We start from the raw sequence: 26,784 nt of genomic DNA, 5'->3' as shown, positions 1-26,784 counted from the left end.
ATAGTTAGCTACTTTTTTAGTTTACTATAGTTGTTATATTACTAATTTAGTATACTATTCTTTATTAGTAGGTCTAAATATTTATTAAACTTATTTTTTAAATTTAGAATAGTTTTTAATCTATTTATAGGTTTTTATACTAGTAGTTTTATTTATATATTTTCTAAAGTCTAGATTAATCTATAATAGTACTTTATCTTTTATATATATTACTATAAAAGCTACTTTAATTTTACTTTTAATATTAAATATTAATTTAAAATAAAAATCTAACTAGAATAACTAGTTATTAAGCTTATTCTTTTCCCTATAAAAAAGGTTAAATTTTAAAGGTTTAGTTCTATCTTTTTTAGTAGTAGTTAGTTAATATATTATATACTTTTATTAAAAGTACTACTTATTTATAATAAATTTAATTATATTTATTCTAAAAATATTTAATATATTATAACCTTAGTATTTAAATTAATAAATAATATTAGCTAATTTAACTATAAATTAGTAGGTTAGTTCTCTTAGAATATAAATAGTAGTTAAAAAGTAAATAAAAGTAGAATAGCGAAATAGAATTAAGTTATAACTATTTTAAATCTTATAGTAAGGAATAAAACTTATATTAAATATAAGGAAATCTATTTAAAAAAAGGAATAAAAGGTTCTATATATATAATTTTACTTAATTTACTTAATAGTATTTAACTTTTAATTATTTTAAGCCTACTTAATCTAGAGGTTGCTTAGTACTCTTAGTACTTAAGTATACTTAAGTATTTTAACTATCCTTTCCTCTTTTTAATTATTCTTTTTAGTGACCTAGTATAGCTATAGTCTCTATACTATAGCGGTTACCTAGTTATACCTATTGCGCAAAGTTGTAATAAGGCGTTAGTTAGTGCCCCTTACCTAGACAAACTAGGTATTGCTACTATTAATATAGTGCAGCAAAGTATAGCCCAAAATAGACTAGTTATAGACGTATTATCTAGAATCGTAATCTTATTGTTGTCTAAAACTACTAAGATCTAAGATCGATCTAAGATGCGGCTGAGAGCGAGAGCGGAATTAGTTCCGGACGACCAAAACTGCTCTCCCTATTAGCTTCATTTAAAAGTGCTGAGTATCTGAGAAGCCTATGCGTATATCTGATCATGAGTCATCTGTGTTTAATTCCACTCTGCATCACGAACTTTCTATCATAGCGCCGACAAAGCTTGGTATTAAGATGGACAAATGGGGGACGAAGATGGCACCGTTCCGGTCAAAGAAACTCGATCTGAGTTGCTATGTTAACATCAGAAACATTCGCGATCACACCAAACGGTATGGCCACCCTGATAGCACCCCATACTGTGGTCTGGGTCTCACAAAGATATACAGGAAAGTGTACGAGAAATTTGAGTCGGAGAGGTATGCTTGAGATCGCAATATGTGCCATATGGTGTCACAGCCTGCTAAGATGTTTGCGCTTCGATAGACAAGCCCTCCGTTACATCATCCGCAACACAACCCTACCCCAACGAGCGCGTGCGTCTGCTCAACTGCAGCTTTCGCAGATGCATTGCTATACGAGATTCACACAGATTCGGAACAGATGTATAGACGCTGGGAAAGGTCGCGGTGTCCTAGGTGATTTCAGGATGGCAAGAGTGTGTTTTCTTCAGACTTCACTTTCGAGAAGCAAACCGTAGAAAGTCAGGGCTGACTTATTTCGCAGTATCCATTCAGAATGCATGCATTGGCAGGAAATATACCGGGCGTCAAAAAAGCGAGCTGGTGAAGACGCATAGTAGACGTCACGTGTCGATATTGAAACCAAGAGTACTGTACATATGTATTGCATGGTGGAAAGCCTGGCGTATTTGGACATGATGGAGCTTCATTGCCCTTAAGAGCACGCTGCATTGCGTCTTCAATGATGAAGTTGCAGAAGTGCGGAATGACAACACATCAAGCATTTGCCTTGTCAAGCATTCTTTCTTTAACAACTCTCAATTCACTTCACGAAACACAATGACACCAGATCAATAAATGATAATGTGTCTTTAGTGTCGACATTACACTTAAGACGTTACTCGCAACTGATTGATGTACACCATCCCTCCTTCCTAACAACAAACAGTTGACAGGTTAGTCCTCAAATTTGACAGTGTCTACAACCCTCGACCTCTCCATCATCAAAATGTTCCGCCTCAAGAGCAGCAGTCTCCCTCCTGACCCTGAGTTCCCTGCCGACCTCGAAAAGCTTGGGTGAGTTCCACCGTCTGCCTTGATGAGCTCTACCATACACTGACATTTGACCAGCTATCAAATCAACGAAAAAGACCAAATCCGTTCCATCAAGAAGCCGGATCAAGAATTCCACTACTTCATCTCCAAAAATGAACGCGTACTGGAGAAACAGCGTGAGGCCATGGATAGTGCGTCCTCCTCTCCACCATCTCACCCTTCGTTAACACCTCACAGTCTGTATTCGCAACAACCTCCTCCCCCGCTTCCACGCCTCCGGCCTGCACACCACCCGCCTCCCCCTCACCACCGGCCCATTAGACCCTCACATCCCGATCCTCACAACCCCCAACCTATCAAACGCAAAACGCGTGATCCTCTACATCGGTGAGAACAACCAAGACCTCGGCATCCTCGCCTACCGCATCATCGGGCGTGAAGGGCTCGCAAAGGGCTCAGTCTTGGATTTCGCTGCGGCTGCTAAGGACACGGGCAATCGGATCGGTGGTCGTGGCGATGGTGATATATGGGATAACAACGACACCGCCCTCGTGTTCGCCAATCTAGGTCAACTGATCTGGCATCGTCGTGGACAGAAAGCGCTCAGTATCCGCAGCTGGGATGCTTTGCCCCGCAAAACAGGCGTCGGTGCACCGTTGAGGTTAGATGCGAAAGAGAATCGGGTCGTGGGGCATGAGAATCAGACAGCGCATGTGGCGTCTGTCTTTGAGTTTCTGAAGGGTGCGATGGCCGAGGGAGCGAAGGTGGATGTGGTTGGGCTCGCGGAGGGGGCGGAGGAGGTATTGAGGTATCTAGATAAGGCGTGGGAGGGATGGAAGGGAAAGCTTGGGGCCATGGTTACGGGAATGGGGTATAACTTTCCTCTGGATTTGGAGGTCGGGGACCAGGGTTTCAAAGAGTGGATCGGAATGGTAAGCAGCTCTTTCACTCACGCACTGGTTCTTTGAGGGATGAGGCGCTGACGGTGCGAAAGCGAGCGCGTACCTATATAATCCATCCAGACCCTGTTGGCATCCCCCTCTCCGGCCGCTCACTTACAGGCTGTAACGTGTTCAGCTCTGGCGAATCTCAATATACCGAGTGCATCATACCGAAAGCACATGCCGCGATGCTGGATTTCTTGAAGATGGCACATGAAGTCCCTGGGTATGAGGAGCCGATGATGAGGGTCAATTCAGACGAGGATGGTGGTGATAGACCTCTCGTGAGTTGGGTTGGTGGAGGGCAAGATGGGGGCCCAAACATTACGCTCTCGGTGAGGCCGTTGGTGGATACGCAACCAGTGAGCGGAGTAGTGGGAGAGATTGAAGGGGAGACGGAGGGGGGTGTGGAGGGAAATGGGGATGAGATAGTAGAGTGAGCGACGAATAGGCAGCTTTGGTGAGGGATCAATCGATGAGGAGAGATGGCAGGATTCATATGCATTTTCCATTGCAGCTTGACCGAGTGAAATCGTCTTGTATTGTCTCGAGATCCGGCTTCAAGCTAAATCCATGTACTCTTACATACTTCTTTGTATTGAAAGGCATCTGTTGTTGTGCATTGTGCGGTCAGGCTTTCCCACTTGAACCCTTATCGATCAACTCAAATCCCTTTCTAGGTGAGTGGCATAACATGTGTTCCCATATATTTGAAAGATGGAGATGCGCGGTTTTGAGCAAGTTCCTTGAAGTGATTGGCTACATTTAATGACGATTTGAGGTCAGGTCTCCTGCTTGGGGACCTTAAGCTCCAGATATACAAGATCACATCTACTGGGAGGCACCGTGAGCCGCTCAATGTTCTTAGACATGCCTCACGACTCACGCTCATTGAGCTCGATAAGAACATTTGCAATTCTTGACAAGGCTCGTGAAGAATTGTTTTGGAGCGGCTTTGCAGCTTTCTGTTCGAATTCTAATATTTCAGACTTTTTTGAGAATCTTGCGAATGTATCGGAGTGTCCATTTCCAAAGACGATAGATCATTCTGGTAACAACGTGGCTTGCTTCAGGCAGTATATGTTGAGAATCCGTGGTGCGAGGCACAGATCTTTCGGTAGTGTGTCTCCTTCCCGGCGATTTGTGCCCGTCCCTATTGGCAGGCACGGAAGCACGTCGTGCGTTGAGACCCTCAAAATATCTTTCGCAGCTCTGATCCGAAACTATCTTAATGAAACATCCTTCCACAAATTCACAACCTTTGTATTTCAGAAAATCTCTCATGCAATTCCGCATTCGCCGGTTACCTCTCCCTGTTCCGTGGAGGGCTATCATCAGGTGTCCAGGTAAGAATGCTAGGGCCTTTGCTAATTGTGCATGCGTCGCTTGATCCACCTTGCTAAAAGCCGTTGAGAAGAAAACATGGACGGATCGCAGATTCGGTAGGTTATCACTGATCCAGAGCATGCTTTCCTTCGCGGCTGCCGTTAAGGAACCTGAAAATTCTTGATCAACGGTTTTTGCAGTAAGACCAAGATTGGTAATGGATCGAAGCGTTTCGGCACTTTGTCTTTTCAACGAGGACGGCAGCAAGCTTGATAACTCGTCTGCATGGACGTGGCCTTGGCAAGGAGAGATGGTGCCTTCGCTGAACAGAATCTTCTTCTTATAAAGCAGTTGCCGTATTTCAGCGTATATCTGTCGGTTGATCATAGGACGCAATATGATCCTAGGTTTGTAAGATACCTGAGATTCATTGTACCAAGAATCCCACAGCGGCCGACGGCCGATATCATTCATACTGACACAGATTGGAAACCTGACAAGCCGACCGTTGACAAAAAACAGAGGTGGATCGCGGTAGTCCCCCACATTCTGAAGATATTCTTTCCTGTCAGGAGCCAGTACATATTCATATATGAGAAGTCGAATCTCTATTGGCAACAACAGGAATCGCGACTCTTGTTCCAGCTTTTCAGCGGGCATTGTGACGGTCATACTCCGTGTAATTGGAAAGCGCCGTGATGAGTGAATCGCGGCGTCACTAAATATTGATGAAATTCTGACTCAATGGCATGGAGCTTTAGTCTACCGTTTGGCTATGAGTCTGCCTGCATGTTTAGCGCAGCTTTAGCACCCAGTTGCCTAACGTTGCAGGGATTCTTGAGACGTAAGTTTTTAGTGTGCGCAGTGGCTAGCTGGCTAGAAGTGGCTACCATTCAGCTGAAACACAGATATATCTTGCTATCAAGCGTCCTTCGAGGATGGGACCTCGAATCTTTGATAGTATCTGTAAAAGCCACAAGGCGGTCTATGGCACGTTACTGGTATCATTGCCGCAACTCCTGGGATCGTGATTACCGCAATGCCTGACGCGAACATTTGTCGTTGGTCTTTACGGCAACATGATCACGTCTCCTGGATGTCGTAAGCGTTGATGGCTTCGGGAAGGAGTAGTGCCAATCTGCTGAAGTGATTGAATGATGATCCATGCGAGCCTCATCTTCCAAAGATGAAATGATAAAAGTCTCTTTGTTCCAGCTGCTTGTCTTCCCGAGACAGTAAGTTGCTCACTGTTCTGAGCTTCTCTTGGATTATTTGGGTCTCAAATTCCCACTTGCTTTCGTCCTCGGGCGTAGAAGATCCCCAAAACCAATTCTTTTTGGGCCGTTCAATTTGCTTGGCTGCCTGCTCATCCTTGAGCATACTTCTGGCCATGGTAGCCCAATTGTCCATAGCGCTACCCAAACATTCACTGCATTTTCTTCGAGCCACTCTGTCATTCTTGGCAGCGGATTCCAGAGTTGATTCTGCTAAATAAACAGCTTCGCGAGTCCAGCTAAGTCCTTCTTCTTGAGTCCTCAGATGACCTGTTTTAGTAGACTTCTTAGAGGACGTTCCTAAAGGTCTGCTGAGAGATGAAGCTTCTGCTGACTTGGAGATTGTCGATGCGAAGAGTGTTTCTCCGATGTTAGACATCAGACCTGCTTCCTCACAGATGGAGGTATCAGAACGTTCAGGCATCTCATCGCCATTTGGAGGCTGAGGAGGAAAGGGGCGTCTGGAGAAAAGAGTGCTCCAATACTCCCATATCGTGGACCAAGTGCTTTCGCGCTTGATTCGACCACCTTTTTTCGTTGATGATTTAGGGAGCTGCTTCCTAGCTCGCAATATGGAAGCAAAAATGGGAAGCGCAGCGGCGAGATCACCATGTCGAGCGTGATGTGACGCCAAAGCCGTGGTTGCCATCAGCATGTTAGACGAGACATAACTAGCTTCATTAGAAATTATCCCGGTTCTGATATCAACAACCTCATTGATCCCCTGCGGCAGCCCACCCATGGCTATATCCAAACCCCAATCAAAGACGTCTTCCGCAGTGTCCGATAGGCCCTTGAAGTCAAGCCAATCGCCGTAGGCAAGAGCCGCCTCAAGACGTTGGCCATTAGTAAAACCGTTGGTTGTAAGTAGCTTTGAATAGTAAACATGTGGAGATTCAAAGGCCTGTTGAACATCTTCCTCGAGAGGAGGGGGCTCAGCGCCTCGGTGTGGCTGCCTTGGATGTGGGTTAGAAGGACCAACGACGGTGTCCGCTGGAAACATCATGAGCCTTTTCGCGTCCTTCACTACCTTTTCAACATTCTCTGAAGTTCTCGCCATGCCCATTAGGACTTGATAGTATCCTCGTCGCCATGCCTCTGGTCTTGCAGAGATATCCAGTCCAGTTTTCCCCACTCCTGCAACAGATATCTCGCCGTCTTCCTTTAATATGGGTTGCAAGCCCGCGCCGTCTAGCTCTGGATCTTCAAGTCTCATCAGGACATGACTGTAGATTTGAGCAATTGCTGGCCAGTCGACGAACCCCGTCTTCTCGTCCCCTTTCTCACCTCTTCTTGCATGATGCCACCCGATTATGGTCAACCAAGTCCACCCTGGTGGTGAAGGATATCTAAGATCATCACGATCAAATTCAAGGACACTCCGTGTGAGGAAAAGAAGACCGAATATGGCCCATATTGTAAGCGTTGCCCTGCCAAATAATTTTACTTGATACTTAATAGCTTGTTTCCGCTCTGTTGTTAGAAATCTAGTCATTTGAAGTCGTATTCGGGTGCGTTGAAGACCATTCGTTACACGTACACGAGCAACGGGGTGGAGAAAGGGTAACTGCGGACGCAACGTTGGAGGAAATACAAGGAGTAATTGTGAATGCTGTGTGAAAAGCCGTGGACTTGGCCGTCTCTTCAGGTTCAGCGGAGGTGAACATGTTCGGTGGCCACCCCGAAGCGATAGTTTCGGGATGACCATATTGCCCTGATAAGCGAGACCTTGGAAGAAGGACAGGTCTGTATATGGAAAAGAAAGAAAGAGGCACCAGGAAGAGCTAATTTTGGCCGATGCTACGAGTAGTCTAATTACTAGAATTCTTTCAGGCCAGCTCAGAGCAGGGAGTGCGTATTTTACATCTTGACTGCGCATCTACGATTGATCTGATTTGGGGGTTGCTCCGATAAGCTTCTGAGGACGGGAGTATAACCTTAAAAGAATAAATTCTTCCGGGATGAAAATGTATCTGACACATTGACGCGTAGTCCTCGATATGAACCTCATTTGCACTTACCTGTCCAGAATATCAAGTGTTCCTCTGCTATATAATGCATAAAGAAAGCCTCGAGACATCCCTTGATGAACATCTCCAGCGGTATCTCCGGCTGCTGGACGAATACTCCCAGCTTCGAAATTCACTCAATAACGATCTAGCTAATGTGAGCTGCTTGGTTGAATACACGAAACGCTCAGTGAGACGATATGGCTAAACTTCATCAAGGGTTATATTTTGTTAGCAGAAGCCAATTTCTCGAATCCGAACAGGGTGCGATATGGGCAGGACTTCTACGACGGCCGAATGCAAGCATTGACCCAAATGTACAAGTCTTGTCTCCTGATGCATTGGACTTTGCGATTGACGAGATGCCGGGCAGTACCTTTGACCCAGCTAGCAATGCTCTAGAGTCACGTCACTACGATGCTGAAAAACCTACTGATTCTTCGAAAGGTGAGATGGCACAGATAAAGGACCCCCTCAAGTGGTTTGGAGTCTTTGTATCGCCTGCACTAAGAAGCTCCCAAGACAACTTCAGAACAGCAGTCTCTGGTGTGATAGCCCTGACAAATATCGTAAATCAGATGAAAATCGTTGAGATTGATGTAAAAAGGACGAGGAAGAAGCTGAGTAAGCTTTCTTAAAGCAGCAAAGTCCCTGCTTCGTTTGACTGCACTCAACGAGTGACAAGGCTGTCTGAAGGTCCTCAAAACTGAGCCACTGATCACACGCTGAGAAGAGCACGGAACCAGACTCAGCACTCTGCCGCTTGCTTTCCCTTTCCAAAGAAGGTCATAGCCCCAGAACAAAGGGCTTCGGCTCCAGTTTTTAATGTTGGCTGTATCACAGGCGCAAAGTAGCTGGAATGATTGACTGGTATGTCTTCCGCAGTTCTACCATCTTTTTCTGCTCTATCATACCTTTCGCGGTCAGTACCACCAAAGAACCAGAAGCAACTCGGTTTGCCAACACTTGTGGCAAGAATCGAGACGTCCTCGCTTGCGTTCATTGCCGGTCTTTCAGGCTCAAACTTCTCACCAAATGTCTTGGAGAAGGACGCCTTCACCTTCGCCGTCGCGCCCGCGTCATTAACGGTCATTGGAAACCTTGTCGTCCCCTCAATGAGTGGGTCTTTCGTACAGCCACTAGCTTGACACTCTCCCTTTACTATTCTTGTCATCGCTGCCAAGATCCTCTCCCTATTTTGCGGGCTTTGGCTTCTCACGTTTGCTCGTATGATGGCGTACTCGCTAATCACATTTTCCGTATCGCCTGACTGCAAACTCCCCACAGTAAGCACGGCGGGCTCACTTGGATCAATCTCACGACCCACAACTTGATGTAGTCTCGTTACTACGTTCGCTCCGAGCAAGACTGGATCGATGCAGTTGTGCGGCATACTACCGTGACCTCCTCGGCCAAAGAGCGTGATCTTGAAAGAATCTGCAGCAGCCATCTGCGTCCCTGTCCGCACCGTCACGGTACCAGCTTTACGGGGCATGACGTGTTGCCCCAATACTACATCTGGCTCAGGGATCTTCGAATACAGGCCGCCGTCGACCATTGCTTGGGCTCCTGCGCCTCTTTCCTCATTCGGCTGGAATATCAGAATCAAAGTTCCCGACCACTCGCAGAGTCTATGAACTAAGGTATCTGAGGCAGCCAGAAGACAGGTGATATGCATATCATGACCACAAGCATGCATCAAGGGCTTTTCAATCCCATCTGACCGGTCAACTTCCCTTTTGGTACTTGCATACGGAAGGCCCGTCTTCTCTTGGACGGGCAAAGCATCCATGTCTGCGCGGAGGAGGACTTTTGGCCCTGGACCGTTCTTCAGCACGGCAGCGATGCCATACCCGCCAATTCCTTCATGGATATCAAATTTGGAATCTGCAGGAAGGCTCTCATTCAGCCGATTGAGATTTTCTGATACCTTTGTTGAAGCGTACACCTCCTGGAGCGATAAGCCAGGATTCTGGTGGAGATCTTTATAGAGAGCTTCATAGAAGGGAAAGTCGAGCTGGCCGTTTTTCGGAGGTTCCATCCTACCTGTGTAAAGTTATGGTATATGGGTTTCAAAGTAAAGGTTCACGAGCGCAAAGGACTGGAACCCTTTCAAGTCAACATCATTCCTTATTTTTGCCGCAGACCTACTATGACGATACAGATGATTTAATTGCGGGGCAATGCTCTAGTTCTACTCCGCAGATTGGGCTTATATGACCAAATCAACCCCTGTTCTAAGACCTCTTGACTGAAGAAGGTCACTGGGTGTTGACCGTCTTCATGTGTACAAGAAGTAGAGTATAGCTCAGTTTTCCATGGTCGATTGCCCTTATCAACCTGAATTACAGATCATCAGCTCATGCATGCCAGGTAAGGGGGCTTCGGGGGAGGGTGGGGGGCCGCTTCGGCAGTTCTCGGCAAAGCCACTGCGGGAAAGTAAAATGCTGCGCCGCGGGATGACAGCTCAAAGCGCCCTTGCATCGGGCCATGCTCCTTATATGTGCAGGCCACAAGGCTGTCTGAGCCTCCTCGAGTCATTCCTCATGAATAGCTTTCATCTCCACTTTCACTTTCACGCCCTCATTCGCTTCCCTGCGCGCTCGCTGTTGTATTATCGTATGGAAGAGAAAAGCATGGAGATCTTTTGGATATTTACACGTTGAATTGGCTGGAAGAAGACTGGGAATGGACTCCCAGAGCTCGAAAGAGTCGAAAGAGGAAACTGCGTGGAATCCGCATATGCTACAGCCCCTTGAACATGTTCAGACTCGAAGCACGTCTCCGAAGTCCTTGTTGTCAGACCGGAGGCATTCTTCCTCTGCCAGTACCTCCACCAGATCGACAGGGGATGACCTAGACTCCAACAGTTCTCGCGGCCGTCGCTCAAGACCTTCTGTGACGGCAAGCTCGGCCAACCTGATTACTCTTCGCGAAAGAAGGGAGCAGCGAGATAGTCAATTGAGTACATTGCGAGAATTGACTGAGCAGCGAGACGAGCGCGCTCTCTCCGGCAACTCATCAGTGACTTTCACCCCCAGCCAGGATAGACCCTCGCTTGTATCGCCGCTTTCATCCGAGAAGTTCAGGCTCGGATCGGAAGAGAAAGTGGTTAGTTCAAGAAAAGTAATGCCGCCCAAGCTCAACTTGCTGTCTGCACCCTTATTGATGACAATCTAGGTCCTCCAATCATTCAGTAAAGTTGTCTCCAGAAATGTTGACAAAGAAGAAGCACGGCAACAGCAGCTTGACAGGTACAATCAAGAGAACGAAGTCCAGCGAGAGATTTACCGGCGTCTTGTGAAATGGGAAGATACGAAACATGTTGGATGGACCGACTATATGCTGTCGTGGTTGCTGCAGCATTTTCGACATTCTCCGATTCCGGACTCAGAGGAGCTGAAGTCTTTAGCCCGTCATTATTATCCCCCACGATCGGAATTGAAATGCCATGTCTGCGACTTTGGGCCTGGCAAAGCGGAGCACAAGGTCGTTGATCTAGGCCAAATCGAAGAGTATATGGTTGTCAAACCGGACTGGGCGGACGTCCGATGGGTTCATTGCCCATTAGGCCTAGGTCTGATGCATTCATCCGTAGAGGATATCTTTATGCACGAAGGCGAGATTGGCCGATCGTTTGAAAACGCAGGGAGATCAGGTTTCCCTTACTTGGAGACCGAAATCTTAAACTTCAGACACCGGGAAAACTTTCAGGAGATGCGGGATGTCTACTTACTGTTACGAGATCGAGACGAGCTTGATGATGATCTCAATGAATCTACATGGAAAGCCGATCATAACGCGAGCCTCCATACCGACATCGATTGGCGAGCAAAACATTTGGCTACCAAGCCGAATTTCTGGAATTTGGTAAGCTCTGACATGCCCTGGCAACTATCCGAAGGCTTGTCTATGGGAGCTATGACACCCAAGTTTGGACTTCAGGCCATCTCTCGCAAGGTAGAAGACCAAATCTTATCCATGTTTCCGTTCTACGAAGACGCGCAGCTGGTTCGAGATCCATTTCGAGCCTTCCATCGTGGTGACGGGTTTCTTCTCACTCTTTCTCCGATGGGTGGCGTCAACTACCTGGACAAAAGCTTCTCGGAACATCTAGCCGAACCGTTGGATGCAATGTTCGAGAACGACGATGCGTCCGCGGTTGGTCATTCCTACCAAGCCTTTGCTGAAAGTGGTACGGACAGCTGGCACCGAAGAAATGTAGAATGGTTCCTTATCTATCTAATGACCGAAGTCGGCACCACACCCCACCCAATGCGCCAGGGTTTCAATGCCCCAACAGTAGACAGCGCTTACAGTTCTGTAATCCAGGAGCTAAAGCGACAGCGTTTTGATGAATGGCAGCCCAAAGTGACTGTGACCTTAGTGCGGAAGTATCTGAATTGCCTGGACGAGTTGACTTACATCACGCTCAATCTCAAGAAGAAGATGAGCATGTTCAAAGCTGCCCAACTAGACATTAAGTCGTTCGAGCTCGAAGACAAGGACAGAGGAAATCTGCCGGATAATCCGGACGGTGAAAGCGCGTTGCAGAGGCTGGAGTGGGCGATCACGACAATCAAAAATGACTCGGAATACTTTGAGCGCCTTTTGATTGATTTGAAGCAATCACTCGATGCGGTAAGTCAAGCCTCCATCTCAAGTAGGCTAGGTAAGCTGACAAAAATACTCCCACAGCTCTTCCAGATCCGCTCCATCGAACAAAATGACATGCAGATCGTTTCTGACTCTCAAAACAAAGCGATTCTGGTGTTCACCGGTGTTACCACCGTCTTTCTCCCCCTGTCTTTCTTTACGTCTTATTTTGGAATGAACCTTGAAGGTATCGCCAATACAAAAGAATCTCAAGGGTATTTCTGGAAGGTCTGTGGGACGGTGGCTTTCTTGATCGTGCTTGTCATCACCTTCGGAGCTTTCAGCCATCATCTGAGACGGGTGAGCAGACAACGAATGAGAAAGTCGGGTGCTATAGGTATATGATATTTGGGGAGATGGTCCTCTGCATCGGTGAGAGTTACTTCTATCTAGAGTGTGAAGGAGCGATGATGTCCCTGAGCAACGTTCAGTGTACGATAGAGACGATGTGAGATGCGACGGATTGGATAGAAAGATCGATTGAAATGATGCATAATGCAGCGGAAGACGTTCTTCTCACTCAGTGTCGCATCACATGCCATTACTGTGTTTATTACTCAAGATGAAGCCTTCTATAGCGGGTTGAGGACTCACAGAACCACTCTCTGCCTTTTTTCACGTGGCAAAGCTTGCTCTCGAAAGAGCAAGCGGCCGAAGAGGGTATGGCAAAAGCTTGTACGGGGTAGCATTTGCTACTGTATGCCTATCACAGAGTAAACATTCTGTAGAAGCCTCCGAGGTTTAACCCATCAATCTACGGTCGCAAATGTTGTCGTCCAATGTACATGGTTTGAAAGGTCAAGTATCGCTGCGTGTGCTCAAAAACACGGAAAATGCCAGAGAACAGAACCACGCAATATGTCACTCGGATGTTTGTCGCACAATGTCACTTTCAGTCCCTGTCTGCTTTCCCGATTTCCCACCTTCGACGACTAATCTGTCGAGTTGGAAGAATTGGCTTACAACCGTCTGCCTCTATTTTTTCCATTGGGGTCAGTAAGCGTCAACCCCCAATCGAGCAAGCCCGCGTGCAGGATCAAGTAGACGCACCTTCATCATCTGTAACTCTCTCAAGCCCTTTTGCATCAGCTCCTGCGCCTCTCTCCCATCGAGTGCCTTGGAGTGATTTTCTCGAAAGGCATCTTTTGTTCTCCGCTTTGCGTATTCACGGAAATTGTAGGCGGCAAATTGAGACGATTGGCGCAGGAGGGAGCGAAACTTGGTGACATTAGTGGGTATGATTGAGTGTGACAAGGTGCGCCTAATTTGAAAGCACGATTACTTACCAGAGAGCGGGCTTGAAATGCTGCGTCACCCTTCAGGACGGTCATGGACATAACCCTGGAAAGCTGCCTCCAGGTCGACGCACAGATCAGAGATGTTGAGCTTTCAGCGAATCTGTGTCATGAAGGATGCGTTCGAGTCATTGGGTTCCAATGGCGAGCATTGATGGAAAGGGAAAAGGCTGTTGCTTTACGCTAAGATCTTATCGCGGGGCGCACCCGATTCTAACCTGAAGCGTGTGGGGACAGGGGAGTAATTGGCGTGACTGGTGGCTGGGCGAAGTCAACGATGCATCACCAGCAGCGCAACAGGACAGGACGTGACGCATTCCATCCCAACTTTAAGCGTCAAGCGTCACGGTAGCGGGAGCGGGGCTTGCTGTCAACCATGAGCTTTTGGTAGATTTATGCTTTGCAATTGGGGCCGGTTTAACTGGACCAAGTGGATCTCATCATGGCGCCAGTAGGTCACTTCACCCTCCCCCCCCCGGTCTTTCATTCCATCTCATCTCGCACGCCTCCTCTGCCCTCTTCTCCTTGCACTCTACTGCATATGCAAGCAGGCGCTTCACAAATAAAGCACCCGTGACGTCCGGTGGCCGATTGTCGTGTCCTACCTGTCCATCCCCATCGTCTCACCATGCCCTACATCATCGACATGAACTCCGTAGAGTGGCCAAGTCCATATCTACAAGCCAAAGTCGATATTGATCCATATCATCGCGAGCTGACTTCGACGCCACAGTACCGTACCAGTCGAACCAGCAACCGTCAGGTCCGGAACCAGGCTGTGGACCATGATGTCTTCGAAGGTCTACCCGTCCGACACTGGCGGAAGAGACCCGTCAATGTCCACACAGCCCCGGAAAAAGATGCAGCGAAGGCACCGAGTATTATCGAAAACGGGTACAGGGAGCTTCCCCTACCCCGCGACTTCAACCTGCTACCTGAAAACAGCCAGGCCCTTCTGAGAGCGGCCCGAATGGGACTCCGGAGTAAACCTGAAACAACGGAAGATGATAAGGAAATAGAAGAAAGCGAGCCCGTCGCAGGCAATGAGGAGACGGGCTTCCTTATGCACAAGTGGACACTGGTCCCGCGGGAACACGAAGGAATAGAGCCAGAGTACCTTGCAAAAAGAAGAAAAGGGCTCCCATCCGTATATAGCGGAGGCGCTTTGAACGGAGACACAACCTACATGCGAAAAACCAAGGTCAAGAAGGTCGATACAGATGGAACCACTTCCATATGGGAGGTCTTGGTTCCAGAGGGTCACACGATCGACAATGAGGTCCTTGAAGATGAGGCTGACGCCAATCCGGCGCCTGCACCGGGAACTATCGTCGAGGGTGTCGGCATTGTTAATGCAGAGGGCTTAGTCGTAGCCGGCGAACAGACTGCACCCGTTTCGAATAGGAGAAAACCGCCAATTCCAAAAAAGAAGAAAAAGCATGGGCCGGGTCGAGGCCGAAAGAAAGTCTCTACGCCAGCTCCAGGTGAATCTGAAGGATCAAATACTAACGGTCTTGGTCGAGAGAATGGTCATGCAAAAGATCGGACAGATTTGGCGGTTCTGGGTGAAGACGGCCAGGCCGCGAACGAAGAAGATTCTGTCATGCTGGATGCAAATCAGGATGACGATGAGGGAACTGAGGAGGGCAGCGACATCGAGGACGGTGATGACGACCGTGAAGACGGGGAACTATCACCTACTCCCGAGGAGGTGCCTGCAATTCAGATTGACCCGCCCAAACAAGAGGACATGCCCAGGGCAAAGAGTGCCACACCTCCACCAGTGTCTACCCAACCTCACCAAGATACTGAGCTACCACAGGGAAGCTCCATTGCAGAAGTAGGTAACATTGCTTTCGAAACACAGCCGGACGAAAGGCCTGTGACGCCGTCCCAGCCTGCTCAGGATCTTGCCCAGCCAGGGTTCATACCTGGGCTTTACCCAGAGGCTCATACACGGCGTGATGCTCATGACCTTGCACAAGTCGATATTGAGACCACGGTCAGTACGCCACATGAGCCCTCAACATTGTCGGAGGCACCTAAAGCCGTCGATGAAATCGACATCTCTTCTCCTGTCAATCTTGGAGGTGGAGAAGTAGAACGAGTGTCAGCATCTGCTGAAGTGGAGGAAAATCGAACTTTACCATCACTTGCACTGCAAGTAGACCTGCCGCAAGCCAGTTTGCAGTCGATAGTGTCAGAAGAGCCACAGCCATCACCAATGACAGCTGTCGCCCCTATTCTACAAACAGCCTCAACTCCTAGTGAAATAAGCCCTCTCGCTGCACAATTATCTGCCGGTGTTCCAGACATAAAAAGCCCGCCGCCAATTCCACTTACGCTGTCGAAATTCCCTGAACCTCCATCCGCACTACCAGCAAGACCGCCCTCACCACCGCCGCCACCTCCCCACCAACAACAGCAACAACTACAACAACAGCCACACCCACCTCCATCAGCTACTTTGGAACAATATCGGAGACCTTCAGGGTCCACGCCGCAAGCTCCAACTCCATCCCCACCGACTCCTATAGAAACCACTTTTGAAAACCCCTATCAGGGTCTAAGTCCAAAAGCTCCGACAATGAGCCCACCGACACCTATCCCAGCAGATCTAGATTCCTCACCAGAAACTGCGCTTGCTGATAAGCAATCGAAATACTCAGATCCGCCACCGCTGTCCCTTGATGAAGCTCCTCGGCCACCTCCACCAATGGCTATCCCTGGATTACAACCATATGTACCAGAGCAGAGAATAGAAGTCCAGGCGGCACCTCCTGTAAATAACCCGAGCTTTGATGCGGAAATTCCACATGCTCATGATCCCTTGGATGGCCTCGCTGCTCCAGAAGTCCCATCCGACGATCGTAAACTCGACGCGTATCAATCGAGAACTGAAATCGACGTCGAAGCTGCTCCAGAAATTCGTAGCCCAAAAATTGACGCTGAGATTTTACACGGACACAATCCACTTGATGGGCTAAGACCTCCTGAAATACCTCCCGATGAGCTGAAGCTAGACCAGCAGCAACCAGGAGCTGATGGCATAGTGAGATTTGAAGACGGTGACGAGGATTTGCTTGGAACGCACGAGAGGAGCTTGCAGGACAAGCGAACCTAAAAAAGAAGCGATTTGGGTGTTGGCAACGCTCTTGGTGCTCTTCTTGGTCATTAAGAGCTCTACCATTTTGGACTAGAAAGGATCTACACCGTTTTCACACGTAGAATACGTGTTACCTCCGACCACACTTACTCACAGACTTTTACAATAGAATATGAATGACCCCTTGATTTTGAAATATCTGCTCGAGGTCTTCTGCCTCTCGGCCCCTTTCCTTCCAGGGCAAATGATGTACAGATGAAGGAAAATCACGTCCGAGTGACTGTCCGGTTATGCAAACCACAAGAAATGTAGCATAAAGCATACATGCGCTTAATTTGATTACACAGGCTATCTAGATCTAATAGTCGTCCCTCCCGTACTTGTTGAATTGGTCATGCGCTCTCTAGTATCCTTATTAGCATTTCTCAGAACATAAAACCCTCATGTGAAAATCACATTACCTTTGGAGCCGTTACATTTGGCACAATAACGCTATTCAACGCACTCGGAGCGTCCTTTATCGGTTTACTCCGATCCCCACCAGGATGATATTGATATTTGAAGTCCTCGCCCGAGCCCCCTCGGCCTTCTGTCTGCCACGGTGCCGATCCTTCAGCCATGGCTACTGTTGCCTCCGAAGAACTAGATGTGGGTTTTCGTCCTTTCAATTGTCAGCTTACCCTGCCTACCGAACACCCTAATCTCTATGAGCCGTACCGAAATGGTAGCCAACCAGTCCAAACGCGCCGGTCATGATTGTGGCAAGAATCTAAAAGGACGTCAGGATGTCTGCATAGCTAGATTGAGGCCATGAGAGGTATACATAAAGTTCGGGATCTCTCTTCGCCCCCTTGTTCACGGGGTTATCTGATCCTTTGCCTCCAACTTCGTTGATCTTCTTCGATACATTGCCAGCTGATGCCCCGGCCTTGCTGGCTGCTTGACCGACTTTACTAGCCGCTCGACCTGCAGCTGCTGACATGGCGAGCGATCAGATGAGTACTGAAAAGGAGGCTGAATACGGTGGAGAACTAGAGCCATGGGTGGCTTTGATGGATATAAACGCCATGAGACGGCTAGTTCCGGCGGCTGTCAAATGCCAAGACCATGCATCATTCCCGTCGCGCGGGCAAGTCGGCATGCAAGGAAGGGCTCGCGCAAAATTGGTCAATGCGAGAATATTCCGTAGAGCAATTTCTATTCTATCTGCTACAATCGCATCATAATCGACAGCAATACATCGCCGTCGAGAGCTGCAGCCCACAAACCGCTGAGCAGCATCAAGAGAGGTGGAAGGTCATCCGGACGACCGTCTTTACCCCTATTCCCAATTTGGTAGTTTTGCAATGAGCTCTACGTTTCCTCAGCGGTGACCATCATGGGATTGGTGAGAAGGCCCGAAGACCGTCACCGTGTAGTGTAAGCATGGCAATGCCGTCGGAGCCTCAATCAGATACCCCCTACACCAATCATCAGCATGCCCCCAGCGTTATATCCTCACGAATGACAGACGTTGGGTCTGAAGATGGAGACGACTTCTATGCTGGTGGGCTCGGATCTGATGCTAGACCTGGCACGGCGGCGTCTACCAATGCCCACCGCCCAGGATCTGCACTGTCTTCTCAGACTCGACCCTCCATGAGGACGCCAGTATCACGAAGGGGCTTAGGGTCTCCTGGATCCTTGAATACCTTGAGAGCAGGAGGTACTTTGGGAATTGGTGGGTCGGTGACGGATGCAAGCCGGCCGACTACGTCTACGACTACAGCTTCGCGGACTCATGTTCCTTCATTAGCTTCCCATGCCTTCTTCAACCCTATGAGCTCTCAGAGACTACAGGCTCAGCGGGCTGCAAGACCCTCTAGAGGGTATAATCCAGTGAGTGGGGATGGAACGAGTGAAACAAGGCTTAGTACACGGAGGAATAGTATGACAACGAATCCCACGGATTACCAAGAAGCAGAACGCCTTGATCGCGACAGGGCTCTACCATCTCGAGGCACTGAATTCACAGCACGCGATGATCGGACCATTACCAATGCAAGTCCCGAGGGCAAGACTACCATTCGAAGTTATGGTGAGAGCGAAAGGCCCCTTCACCACAATTTCCACGGGCGGGAACCAAATGAGACCGTAAATCGCGGCCATAGCGGATCTTCTGAGGCATCTCCTTCTTTTGTGAAAGCGCCGCCACCTGTGTCCAAGCCTGGAATCAATTACCAGTACTTCTCGGGTAATACCGTCTTCTGGATGGGGGGCAGACTGCAGAATACAAGGGATCGTCCCATTAATGTTGCCAGTGGATTGTTTGTCATTGTGCCTTCAATCATGTTTCTTGCAACTTCGTAAGTATGTCTGCAAAATTCGAGTCAACTGCGCTGATGTTCATTAGCGGGCCGTACCTCACAAAACACGCATCTGCGGCCGTACCTTTTTTTATGCATACCTCTTCTTCATCTGCATTTCCTCCTTTGTCCACGCTTCGCTCACAGATCCAGGAGTAAGACATACGTCCGCTTCCCAGATGTTCGAGTAAGTATTCGCTGATTCCGGCCTAGATATTACCTCGAAACCTGCATCTTATACCAAAGCAGGAGTCAGACGACCCGCTAGCTATAGCTCCACCATTAAGTAATTGGGCAGCCGTCAGGACATCTGGAGCTAATGACACTATGGTGAAATTCCTTCCCATCAAATTTTGCAAGACGTGCAATATTTGGCGGCCCCCGAGATGTCATCATTGTCGAATCTGCGACAATTGTATCGAAACACAGGACCATCATTGTGTCTGGATCAACAACTGCGTTGGCCGACGCAACTACCGCTACTTCTTTACGTTCATAAGTACTGGGACACTACTTGGCTTTTACCTCATTTTTGGTAGTCTGGGTCATTGTCTACACTATGCCTCCTCGAATCATGTGTCATTCAGGAGTTCTATAGATGTTAATCGCGTTCCGTTTGCTTTGTTCATTATTGGCATCTTGGCTACTATCTATCCTGCGTGCCTGTGGGGATACCACCTGTGGCTCATTGCTCGTGGAGAGACTACGCGAGAGTACCTAAACTCACACAAGTTTCCTAAGAAGGATCGACACAGGGCATTCACTCACGGGAATATTTTCAAGAACTGGATGATCGTTCTGCTACGGCCAAGGACTCCTACTTATCTTCGATTCAAGTCACCATACGAGGAAGGCGACCAGCGGTTTGGGCCACGAAGAGGGAAGGGGCAAGCTCGTCTCGTTGCTGAGCAACAGGGCGGAGGAATGGAGCTGCATGAAGTTACCAAACCTCCGCATATCTAGCATGTGGTTGGAGGCTCTCATTGCGGGGACGCTCGAATATGTAAATATCTATTCTATTGCTGGTGTACATAAATCTGGGTTGGAGCAAAGATGGATCAATTAGACGTTTTGTAAAAGCTTCATGCGAGCTTCAGATAGCCTAATGTAATGCAATATGGCGGTATGTGTGAGGTCTCGCAAAATGGTTGTCCAGTCAAACATTTGGAATGCTCATTATATTGAGCGACACGCGATTGGCTGGAGCTAGTCCATCTGTGTTGTTCTTGCCCCAACTTTAAGACCTCACTTGCACCCCAACTTCTCTTTCTGTATTCTCCAAACCCGCACCTCGACTTTTATCATACGAACCTCAATCCAAAAAGCTGACAAGCCTATTCAAGCACCCTATTTCAAATTGCTTTATTCACTCTTCTTATGAGACAGTCCGAAAGTCAACACTCGACGCCCACGCCCAGCTCGAACGCGTTCTCCACGATGCTAGGCTATCTCTCGCAGCAGCTGGGATTGTCTCCGAAAGCTGAAGAGAAAAAGGCGCGTAAACAAATGACACTGGACACCATGTTCGCAAATATTAAGGAAAAGAATGCCTCAAAAGAGAGCTCGACCCCACCCTCTCTCACCACAGCATCGACCGCCACAGAACGCTCCAGCGAGCCAGTAGAAGACTACGCGACATCTGGCCTCAGCATGACTTCTTCTTTCACCAGCAATTCTACAACTAGAGTCACTCCGCGTAGCGAGCTTCCAGCACTACAATTAGATGACACCAATCTTGGATCTGAGGAACCCGAGCTCCCCAGCACACCCTTGATCATGAAAGCCAATGACTCGCAGGAAACACTCGTTCGTAAAAGCATGGACCTGCTACAGCCTGAGTGGGAGCTTGGCGCCCTACCTGGAGATGAGCTCAACCTATCTCCGTCTCCCAAGAAATACACAAGCCCAAGGAAACAGAGAGCTCCAGGTAAATTTTTCAAGGAGCAGGTTGGCACTATGGTGGATAAAGCAAAAAAGACTGTACTTGGCAAGCGAGCGCGCAAAGACTCCGAATCCGCATCGCCTATGAAGAGATCTACCAATGATCTGAGGCGGACCAGTTCAAGGCTCCAGGAAGTTGTGCCCCGAACCTCAGAGGAACCTGCTGCAAAAAAGCCCAAGATTTCACTGGTGAAGGAAGAGACAGCAAATTCTACTTTAAGGACGTCGGACAAAGCTACAAAGAAGCCAGTTAAGCAGTGGGTAAATCAGGGGCTGTACGTGGGGCAGGATCGGCGTTCAAAAGCCAAACTACCAGGGATTCAGAAACAAACGGGTGAGGACGCCAGTGATGAAAATACCAAGCAGCCCCGGGAAAACAAGCTGTTACCACGGCCTATGTTTGTGGGCGAGATGATGATCAACCGTGATCGTGATTTCAAGCTTCCTTATGATGTGTTCTCGCCCCTTACAGATCGGCAACCAGCGCCAGACGAATGGAGAAAGCAGCAGAAGAGTGAGTCTCTTCATTGTGTGCCCTAGCTTGTAACTTACCAGGCTAGATACGCTTATTGGCGATGCAAAGCACATATGGAAAAAGACTCGCCATACTGAGGAATCCATGTGTGGATGTAAACCCGAGACTGGCTGCGGCGAAAATTGTCATAATGCTATAATGTTCTATGAATGCGACGAAAACAATTGCAGCCTCCCCGCCGAAAAGTGCGGCAATCGAGCCTTTGCTGATTTACAGGCACGTAAGGAGAAGCACGGCAGGACTGCTAAGGAGCTGTACAACACCGGCGTTGAAGTTTTGCTAACCGAGGATCGTGGTTATGGCATTCGTGCTAATCGAACTTTCGAGCCAAGCCAGATTATCGTCGAGTATTCCGGAGAGATCATTACACAAGACGAGGCTGACGATCGCATGCGTAATAAATACAAAGACGCTGCAGTGAGTCTATACATCGGCTTCACATGACGATACCTTGTATACTGACCCCTGTGTAGTGCTACTACCTCATGGATTTTGATCAAGGCATGATCCTTGACGCTACCAAGGGCAGTATTGCACGCTTTGTAAACCACTCCTGTGAGCCAAATTGCCGCATGATCAAATGGACAGTGAAAGGCGAACCCCGCATGGCTTTGTTCGCCGGCGACAGAGGTATCATGACTGGCGAGGAGCTGACATACGACTACAATTTCAACCCTTTCAGTATGAAGAACACCCAAACCTGCAGATGCGGCACTGACAGGTGTCGCGGTTTCCTCGGGCCCAAGCCTAAGGAGACGAAGGAGACGAAGGAGATCAAAGAGGCTCTCAAACCTATCGTCAATAACGGTAAACGTAATTTCACGGAAATCTACGAAGACGTAAAAGAGGGCGTCAAGGAAGTCGTTAACGGCAAGCGCCGTAAAATCAACAAGCCTAAGTCTCTCAAAGACTTGCCCCCAAATATGTATATTCCAAAATCGAACAACCCAGAAACCAAGAAACCGCAGGCAAAAATGTTACCCAAAGGCTGGGTCATCCCCAGTGAAGCGCAGCCGGTCCGTAATGTCAACAACGATGATCCAGAAGCGCTCATGAAAGCAATGAGGGAGGAGAAACGAAAGAGGAAAGCAGCGACTGATGGTAAAGAATCTATCGAAGGCGGTAAGCTCGCCAAGAAAGCTCGACTCACGACAGTAAAGGAAGAGGAAATCGACGACGAAGCTGAAGATGTTGAGATGGCGTCCCAGGTAATGGCAACTACTTCCGTCAAAGAAAAGGCAAAGAGCGCAAAAGACTCAGTGGTCAAATCGATGAGAAAAGGAGGAAAACGATCGTCGCTTCTAAAATCCGCTAGAACGGTGGAGGATATCGACGAGGAGGAAGAGGACTTGTAGTATTCCAACTGACACGTTTCACGAAGGTTGTATTCAGTGGTCATGGGAATATGTCTCCTTCACTATGGCGGCTTGAGATAGATGTGTTCGAGGATGCTCTAGGGTTCATTCGTCCAAGGGAGTGCGGCTTGCTGCATGAGACCCTGGACGATTCGACTCTAGAGATTACTGCATATTTATCTCGTTGCTTTATTGAGGTTGAGCGATTCTTGTGAGAACTGTTTGTTGCTGAAGTGCTTGTGCTAGAAGTCCTCGTTCTTCATTTACGTGCTTCGTTCTGCGTATTGGGAAGTATGTTGATTGAATTCTCTGTGGAGAGTGAGGAGCTTCTCAACGGTTGGAATTGAACGAGTCGAATGAAGTTGCATTCTTTGCTGTAGCTAGGAGCACCTCCCGACCCTATTTACACTTGCAGAAATAGACGCAGAGGTGGTTGTCCGAGTAGCACAGACTTATGCATTGTCGGGGCTGTTTTCAACAAGAATCATGCATCTCTACTGTCGATGATAGAGGAGAGGTTGGCATGCACGTCCAAGGCGAACAACAGGTTATTAGGATGACATTGTTATCTTATCACTAGCATGTATTAGACAGGACATTTGAAGGATTTGTATGCCTAGGAAAATTTGAAGAAACCGTTTGCAGAGCGTGGAGTATGCATGGTGCAATTCCATGTCAGTCAGTCAGTCAAGTAATCGATATCAATTTATCTCATGTACTTCCTAGTCTGCTAGGTAGGCTTCTGTAACTCTACAGTATTGTCTGATTCAACAATTCACGACTAGAAAAGCCCTATATTATATGATACTTTGAGCTGCTGCGTGAATGTTGACAGGAACTCGAGGATATCGAGGTCTACCACTCAACAGTGCAAGGTCTAGGTCTATGTTTGTGATGCTGAGAGGTGACTTGTTGGTGTCTCGCTTGAGAAGTTGAGTATCTTCAGGATTGGAGAACGCTCAGAGACAGGAGGGGTTGAGCAACTATGTACAGTCGTTTCCATGGCAGTGTGCTTCATCTGGCTCCAATATGACGGTCTCTCGCTAAGATATGACATGTTTTTAAGTGTGAATTTAATGGCTTATCGATCTTCCTGCTGGTTTTGAGGCAGCGCGGGACAGCAAGCTTCTAATTTGTTGGATGAAATGCATGCTTGAAGGAGAAACTTTCTTTGCATGATAGGGCTACAATTGATGAATTGTGGAGGAGTGGGGAAACATTCCTGGCTGGTCTAATCACGCACGATATCGAAACTTCAAATTTTTTGTCCCTCCGAGATGTATTTGGCAGATCGATTCTCTATGCTTCGAGAATTGAATGCTTTCGTACTACCACTGCGTATCAAATGATCCAAACACAACAACAGAGCTCTGCCAACTTGCACCTAAAAGACACATAGGAGAAATCAAGTTCTAGCTCGAGGATTACACATCATGTGACTTACTTTCTAGAGATGCCATATGACGATGAAGATAAGATGGGTAACAAGGACTACGAACTCTTGCCATTGCTGTCACAGGAGATGGAAGTATTATACTTGCATTCGAAAAAAAAAAAAGAATATGAGTACATCAAACGATTGAATTTGCTGCTTGGTCAGAACTGCTACCTTGGGTATGATGTGATGGAGACGGGAAAACGCTCGGGACACCTCCATCTTGAAACCACAAGAACAAGTCCTAAGCCAGTCAATCCATCCAAAATTAGTTGCCCGCAAGCTGGATCATACTTGAGTTACTTGCATAAAAAGACTTCTTGATTTGCGGGTTCGGGGTCACGTTTTGCCGATGCGGAGGCCAAGGAATGATTTGCCACCAACGGCTAACCTTCAGTAGACGTCGCTCCCTAACATTGAACAAACATCCTAACCGAATCGAACGGTCTGTATACGACCTAGGAAGACGTCTTACGCAATGTCCTACCAACACCTCCGTCAAGTGTCATGCCAGCATAGATCGTCAGAGAGTCGGTCAACCGGGTGAGCAGAGGCAATGTCGGTGACGCACGTCGTCCCTTCACGTCAGAATGGAATACCGTTCCAGCGAAGGCTGAAAAGATGGTTGAATATGCCGCAAAGCCACACTGGCAAAGACTGGAGAATGTCTGGGTGGGTTTCTAACGCAAACCCACTAGCGTCGATCACGCAATCGTCCAGCGGAATGGGCTAATAATCTACTCTGCCTGCTTCTGGCATACGCAATTCCCCACACAGCAACTCACGCGCTGAATAATAATGATGTCTCTTTCCCTCCGTACCTGCATTTGTAACGGCTCTCGGAAGATCGTCATCTACGCAGCTGCCCACTTAACACAAAAAGAGATCAGACTCCTGCATTCCTTTCATTATTGCCTCCCAACACTGTTGCACCTCTCTGTTCATCCATTGACCAATTTTGCTGGATACTTTTCTTGCTCATAAGTCCTTCAGCGCAGGATGGGAGTCGTATCATCACCAACATCGGAGTTGGACAACGGCTATGAGTCTGGCTATGTCAGTGGCACTGCGAGCGAAGACAGTCTCCCAGAATTGCACTTTACTAAACCACATCTCCGCTTTCTTAACCGCCAATTACAGTTTCTTGAGCCACGAGGCAAGTTTGGACCCGTGCTTGCATGAAGGCGCGACTGACTTCATGCAGAAATCCTCCAATGGTGCATTACGACTCTACCAGCTCTATATCAAGAGACAGCCTTTGGCTTGACTGGGCTCTCTACCATTGACATCCTCTCGAAGATGAAAATTCCAAGACCGTCCATGGTTGACCTCGTCTTCTTCGATACTCTTCACAACTTTCCCGAAACGCTCGATCTGATCGATCGAATCCGCGAGCGATATCCTTTAGTAAATTTACACGTCTACAAACCAGCCGGTGTCAATACAGCCGAGGAGTTCGCGCGGAGGCATGGCGAAAAGCTTTGGGAGGTCAATGATGAGTTGTACGATTGGGCCGCAAAGGTCGAACCTGCAGAACGAGCATACAGAGAACTGGGCGTTCACGCAGTCCTCACTGGTCGACGACGGAGTCAAGGAGGCAAACGCGGTGATATTCCCATCATAGAAATCGACGAAGCTGGTCTGATCAAAATCAATCCGTTCGCCAACTGGACATACAAGCAAGTTCGGGACTACATCAAGGAAAATAACGTACCGTACAATGAGCTGCTCGATCGTGGCTACAAGAGCATTGGTGACTGGCACTCGACGAAGCCGGTGAAGGCAGATGAAGATGAGCGCGCAGGTCGATGGCAAGGTCAAGAGAAGACCGAATGCGGGATCCACAATCCGCGGTCGAAATTTGCTCAGTACTTGAAAGAGCAAGAGATGGCAAAACAGCAGGAAGCACTGCGGCAAGCTCTTGATTCGGAGCTGCAGATCGCCGCATAAGGCTGCGCCGGTCTTCAACCTTTTCATCTTTTCATCCTTTCATCCTTTCATCGGTTGGCGTTCATTGCATCTGATAGCGTGGGGTTTGGAGGCTCATAAAATGTACAACGCACATGCATATTTGGCATGAACGAATGGGATGTCAGGAAAAATTTCCAGCGATGTCCAACCTGCATGAACCACAGCATAGATCCTAGACTTAGAAACGAAATTCATTTGGTGACTCGCTCAAGTGGGCAGGCTTAAGAAATGTATTATGTCTGCTCGTGAATCTCCAGCCCCAGCAAGCGGTGCGTAGAGGCTAGGGCAGCCCAAGTGTGCGCACGTCATGGCTTTGCCGAGCTCGGAGAATTCGAAGTCTTACCAAACAAATGGAAGCATCGGGTGTTA

At 48.0% G+C, this 26,784-nt stretch overlaps 11 protein-coding genes across 11 annotated transcripts; 6 read left to right on the top strand and 5 right to left on the bottom strand.

Moving 5' to 3' along the window:
• Positions 1-1,243: 1,243 nt before the first annotated feature.
• On the top strand, positions 1,244-3,607 carry KY384_001119 (uncharacterized protein; the record flags this gene model as incomplete). Its single annotated transcript, XM_044809651.1, has 8 exons — positions 1,244-1,320; positions 1,378-1,407; positions 1,475-1,528; positions 1,592-1,626; positions 2,148-2,247; positions 2,302-2,417; positions 2,464-3,158; positions 3,221-3,607. The coding sequence occupies 8 exons, from the start codon at positions 1,244-1,246 to the stop codon at positions 3,605-3,607; spliced, it is 1,494 nt and encodes a 497-aa protein (XP_044673558.1).
• Positions 3,608-4,151: 544 nt separating this feature from the next.
• KY384_001118 (uncharacterized protein) lies at positions 4,152-5,153 on the bottom strand (the record flags this gene model as incomplete). The annotated part of the gene is made up of 1 exon (XM_044809650.1): positions 4,152-5,153. One exon carries the CDS (start codon positions 5,151-5,153, stop codon positions 4,152-4,154), a length of 1,002 nt encoding a protein of 333 aa, XP_044673557.1.
• Positions 5,154-5,666: 513 nt separating this feature from the next.
• KY384_001117 (uncharacterized protein) lies at positions 5,667-7,262 on the bottom strand (the record flags this gene model as incomplete). Its single annotated transcript, XM_044809649.1, has 1 exon — positions 5,667-7,262. One exon carries the CDS (start codon positions 7,260-7,262, stop codon positions 5,667-5,669), a length of 1,596 nt encoding a protein of 531 aa, XP_044673556.1.
• A 714-nt stretch (positions 7,263-7,976) lies between these two features.
• KY384_001116 (uncharacterized protein) lies at positions 7,977-8,404 on the top strand (the record flags this gene model as incomplete). The annotated part of the gene is made up of 2 exons (XM_044809648.1): positions 7,977-8,345; positions 8,384-8,404. The coding sequence occupies 2 exons, from the start codon at positions 7,977-7,979 to the stop codon at positions 8,402-8,404; spliced, it is 390 nt and encodes a 129-aa protein (XP_044673555.1).
• Positions 8,405-8,524: 120 nt separating this feature from the next.
• On the bottom strand, positions 8,525-9,817 carry KY384_001115 (uncharacterized protein; the record flags this gene model as incomplete). Its single annotated transcript, XM_044809647.1, has 1 exon — positions 8,525-9,817. The coding sequence occupies one exon, from the start codon at positions 9,815-9,817 to the stop codon at positions 8,525-8,527; it is 1,293 nt and encodes a 430-aa protein (XP_044673554.1).
• Positions 9,818-10,464: 647 nt separating this feature from the next.
• On the top strand, positions 10,465-12,777 carry KY384_001114 (uncharacterized protein; the record flags this gene model as incomplete). Its single annotated transcript, XM_044809646.1, has 3 exons — positions 10,465-10,887; positions 10,957-12,417; positions 12,475-12,777. 3 exons carry the CDS (start codon positions 10,465-10,467, stop codon positions 12,775-12,777), a joined length of 2,187 nt encoding a protein of 728 aa, XP_044673553.1.
• Positions 12,778-13,293: 516 nt separating this feature from the next.
• On the bottom strand, positions 13,294-13,763 carry KY384_001113 (uncharacterized protein; the record flags this gene model as incomplete). The annotated part of the gene is made up of 3 exons (XM_044809645.1): positions 13,294-13,407; positions 13,483-13,548; positions 13,719-13,763. The coding sequence occupies 3 exons, from the start codon at positions 13,761-13,763 to the stop codon at positions 13,294-13,296; spliced, it is 225 nt and encodes a 74-aa protein (XP_044673552.1).
• Positions 13,764-14,355: 592 nt separating this feature from the next.
• KY384_001112 (uncharacterized protein) lies at positions 14,356-16,851 on the top strand (the record flags this gene model as incomplete). Its single annotated transcript, XM_044809644.1, has 1 exon — positions 14,356-16,851. The coding sequence occupies one exon, from the start codon at positions 14,356-14,358 to the stop codon at positions 16,849-16,851; it is 2,496 nt and encodes an 831-aa protein (XP_044673551.1).
• A 434-nt stretch (positions 16,852-17,285) lies between these two features.
• KY384_001111 (uncharacterized protein) lies at positions 17,286-17,815 on the bottom strand (the record flags this gene model as incomplete). Its single annotated transcript, XM_044809643.1, has 2 exons — positions 17,286-17,475; positions 17,613-17,815. The coding sequence occupies 2 exons, from the start codon at positions 17,813-17,815 to the stop codon at positions 17,286-17,288; spliced, it is 393 nt and encodes a 130-aa protein (XP_044673550.1).
• Positions 17,816-20,615: 2,800 nt separating this feature from the next.
• On the top strand, positions 20,616-23,009 carry KY384_001110 (uncharacterized protein; the record flags this gene model as incomplete). Its single annotated transcript, XM_044809642.1, has 3 exons — positions 20,616-21,633; positions 21,680-22,071; positions 22,128-23,009. 3 exons carry the CDS (start codon positions 20,616-20,618, stop codon positions 23,007-23,009), a joined length of 2,292 nt encoding a protein of 763 aa, XP_044673549.1.
• Positions 23,010-24,462: 1,453 nt separating this feature from the next.
• Positions 24,463-26,394, top strand: KY384_001109 (uncharacterized protein; the record flags this gene model as incomplete). The annotated part of the gene is made up of 2 exons (XM_044809641.1): positions 24,463-24,604; positions 25,649-26,394. The coding sequence occupies 2 exons, from the start codon at positions 24,463-24,465 to the stop codon at positions 26,392-26,394; spliced, it is 888 nt and encodes a 295-aa protein (XP_044673548.1).
• Between the last annotated feature and the right edge of the window lie 390 nt (positions 26,395-26,784).

The sequence above is a fragment of the Bacidia gigantensis genome (genome assembly GCF_019456465.1).
Source record: "Bacidia gigantensis strain McMullin 20006 chromosome Unknown contig_125, whole genome shotgun sequence".
NCBI lineage: Eukaryota > Fungi > Ascomycota > Lecanoromycetes > Lecanorales > Ramalinaceae > Bacidia > Bacidia gigantensis.
The sequence above is the reverse complement of the archived record's forward strand: the minus strand, read 5'-3'. Positions and strand labels throughout refer to the sequence as shown.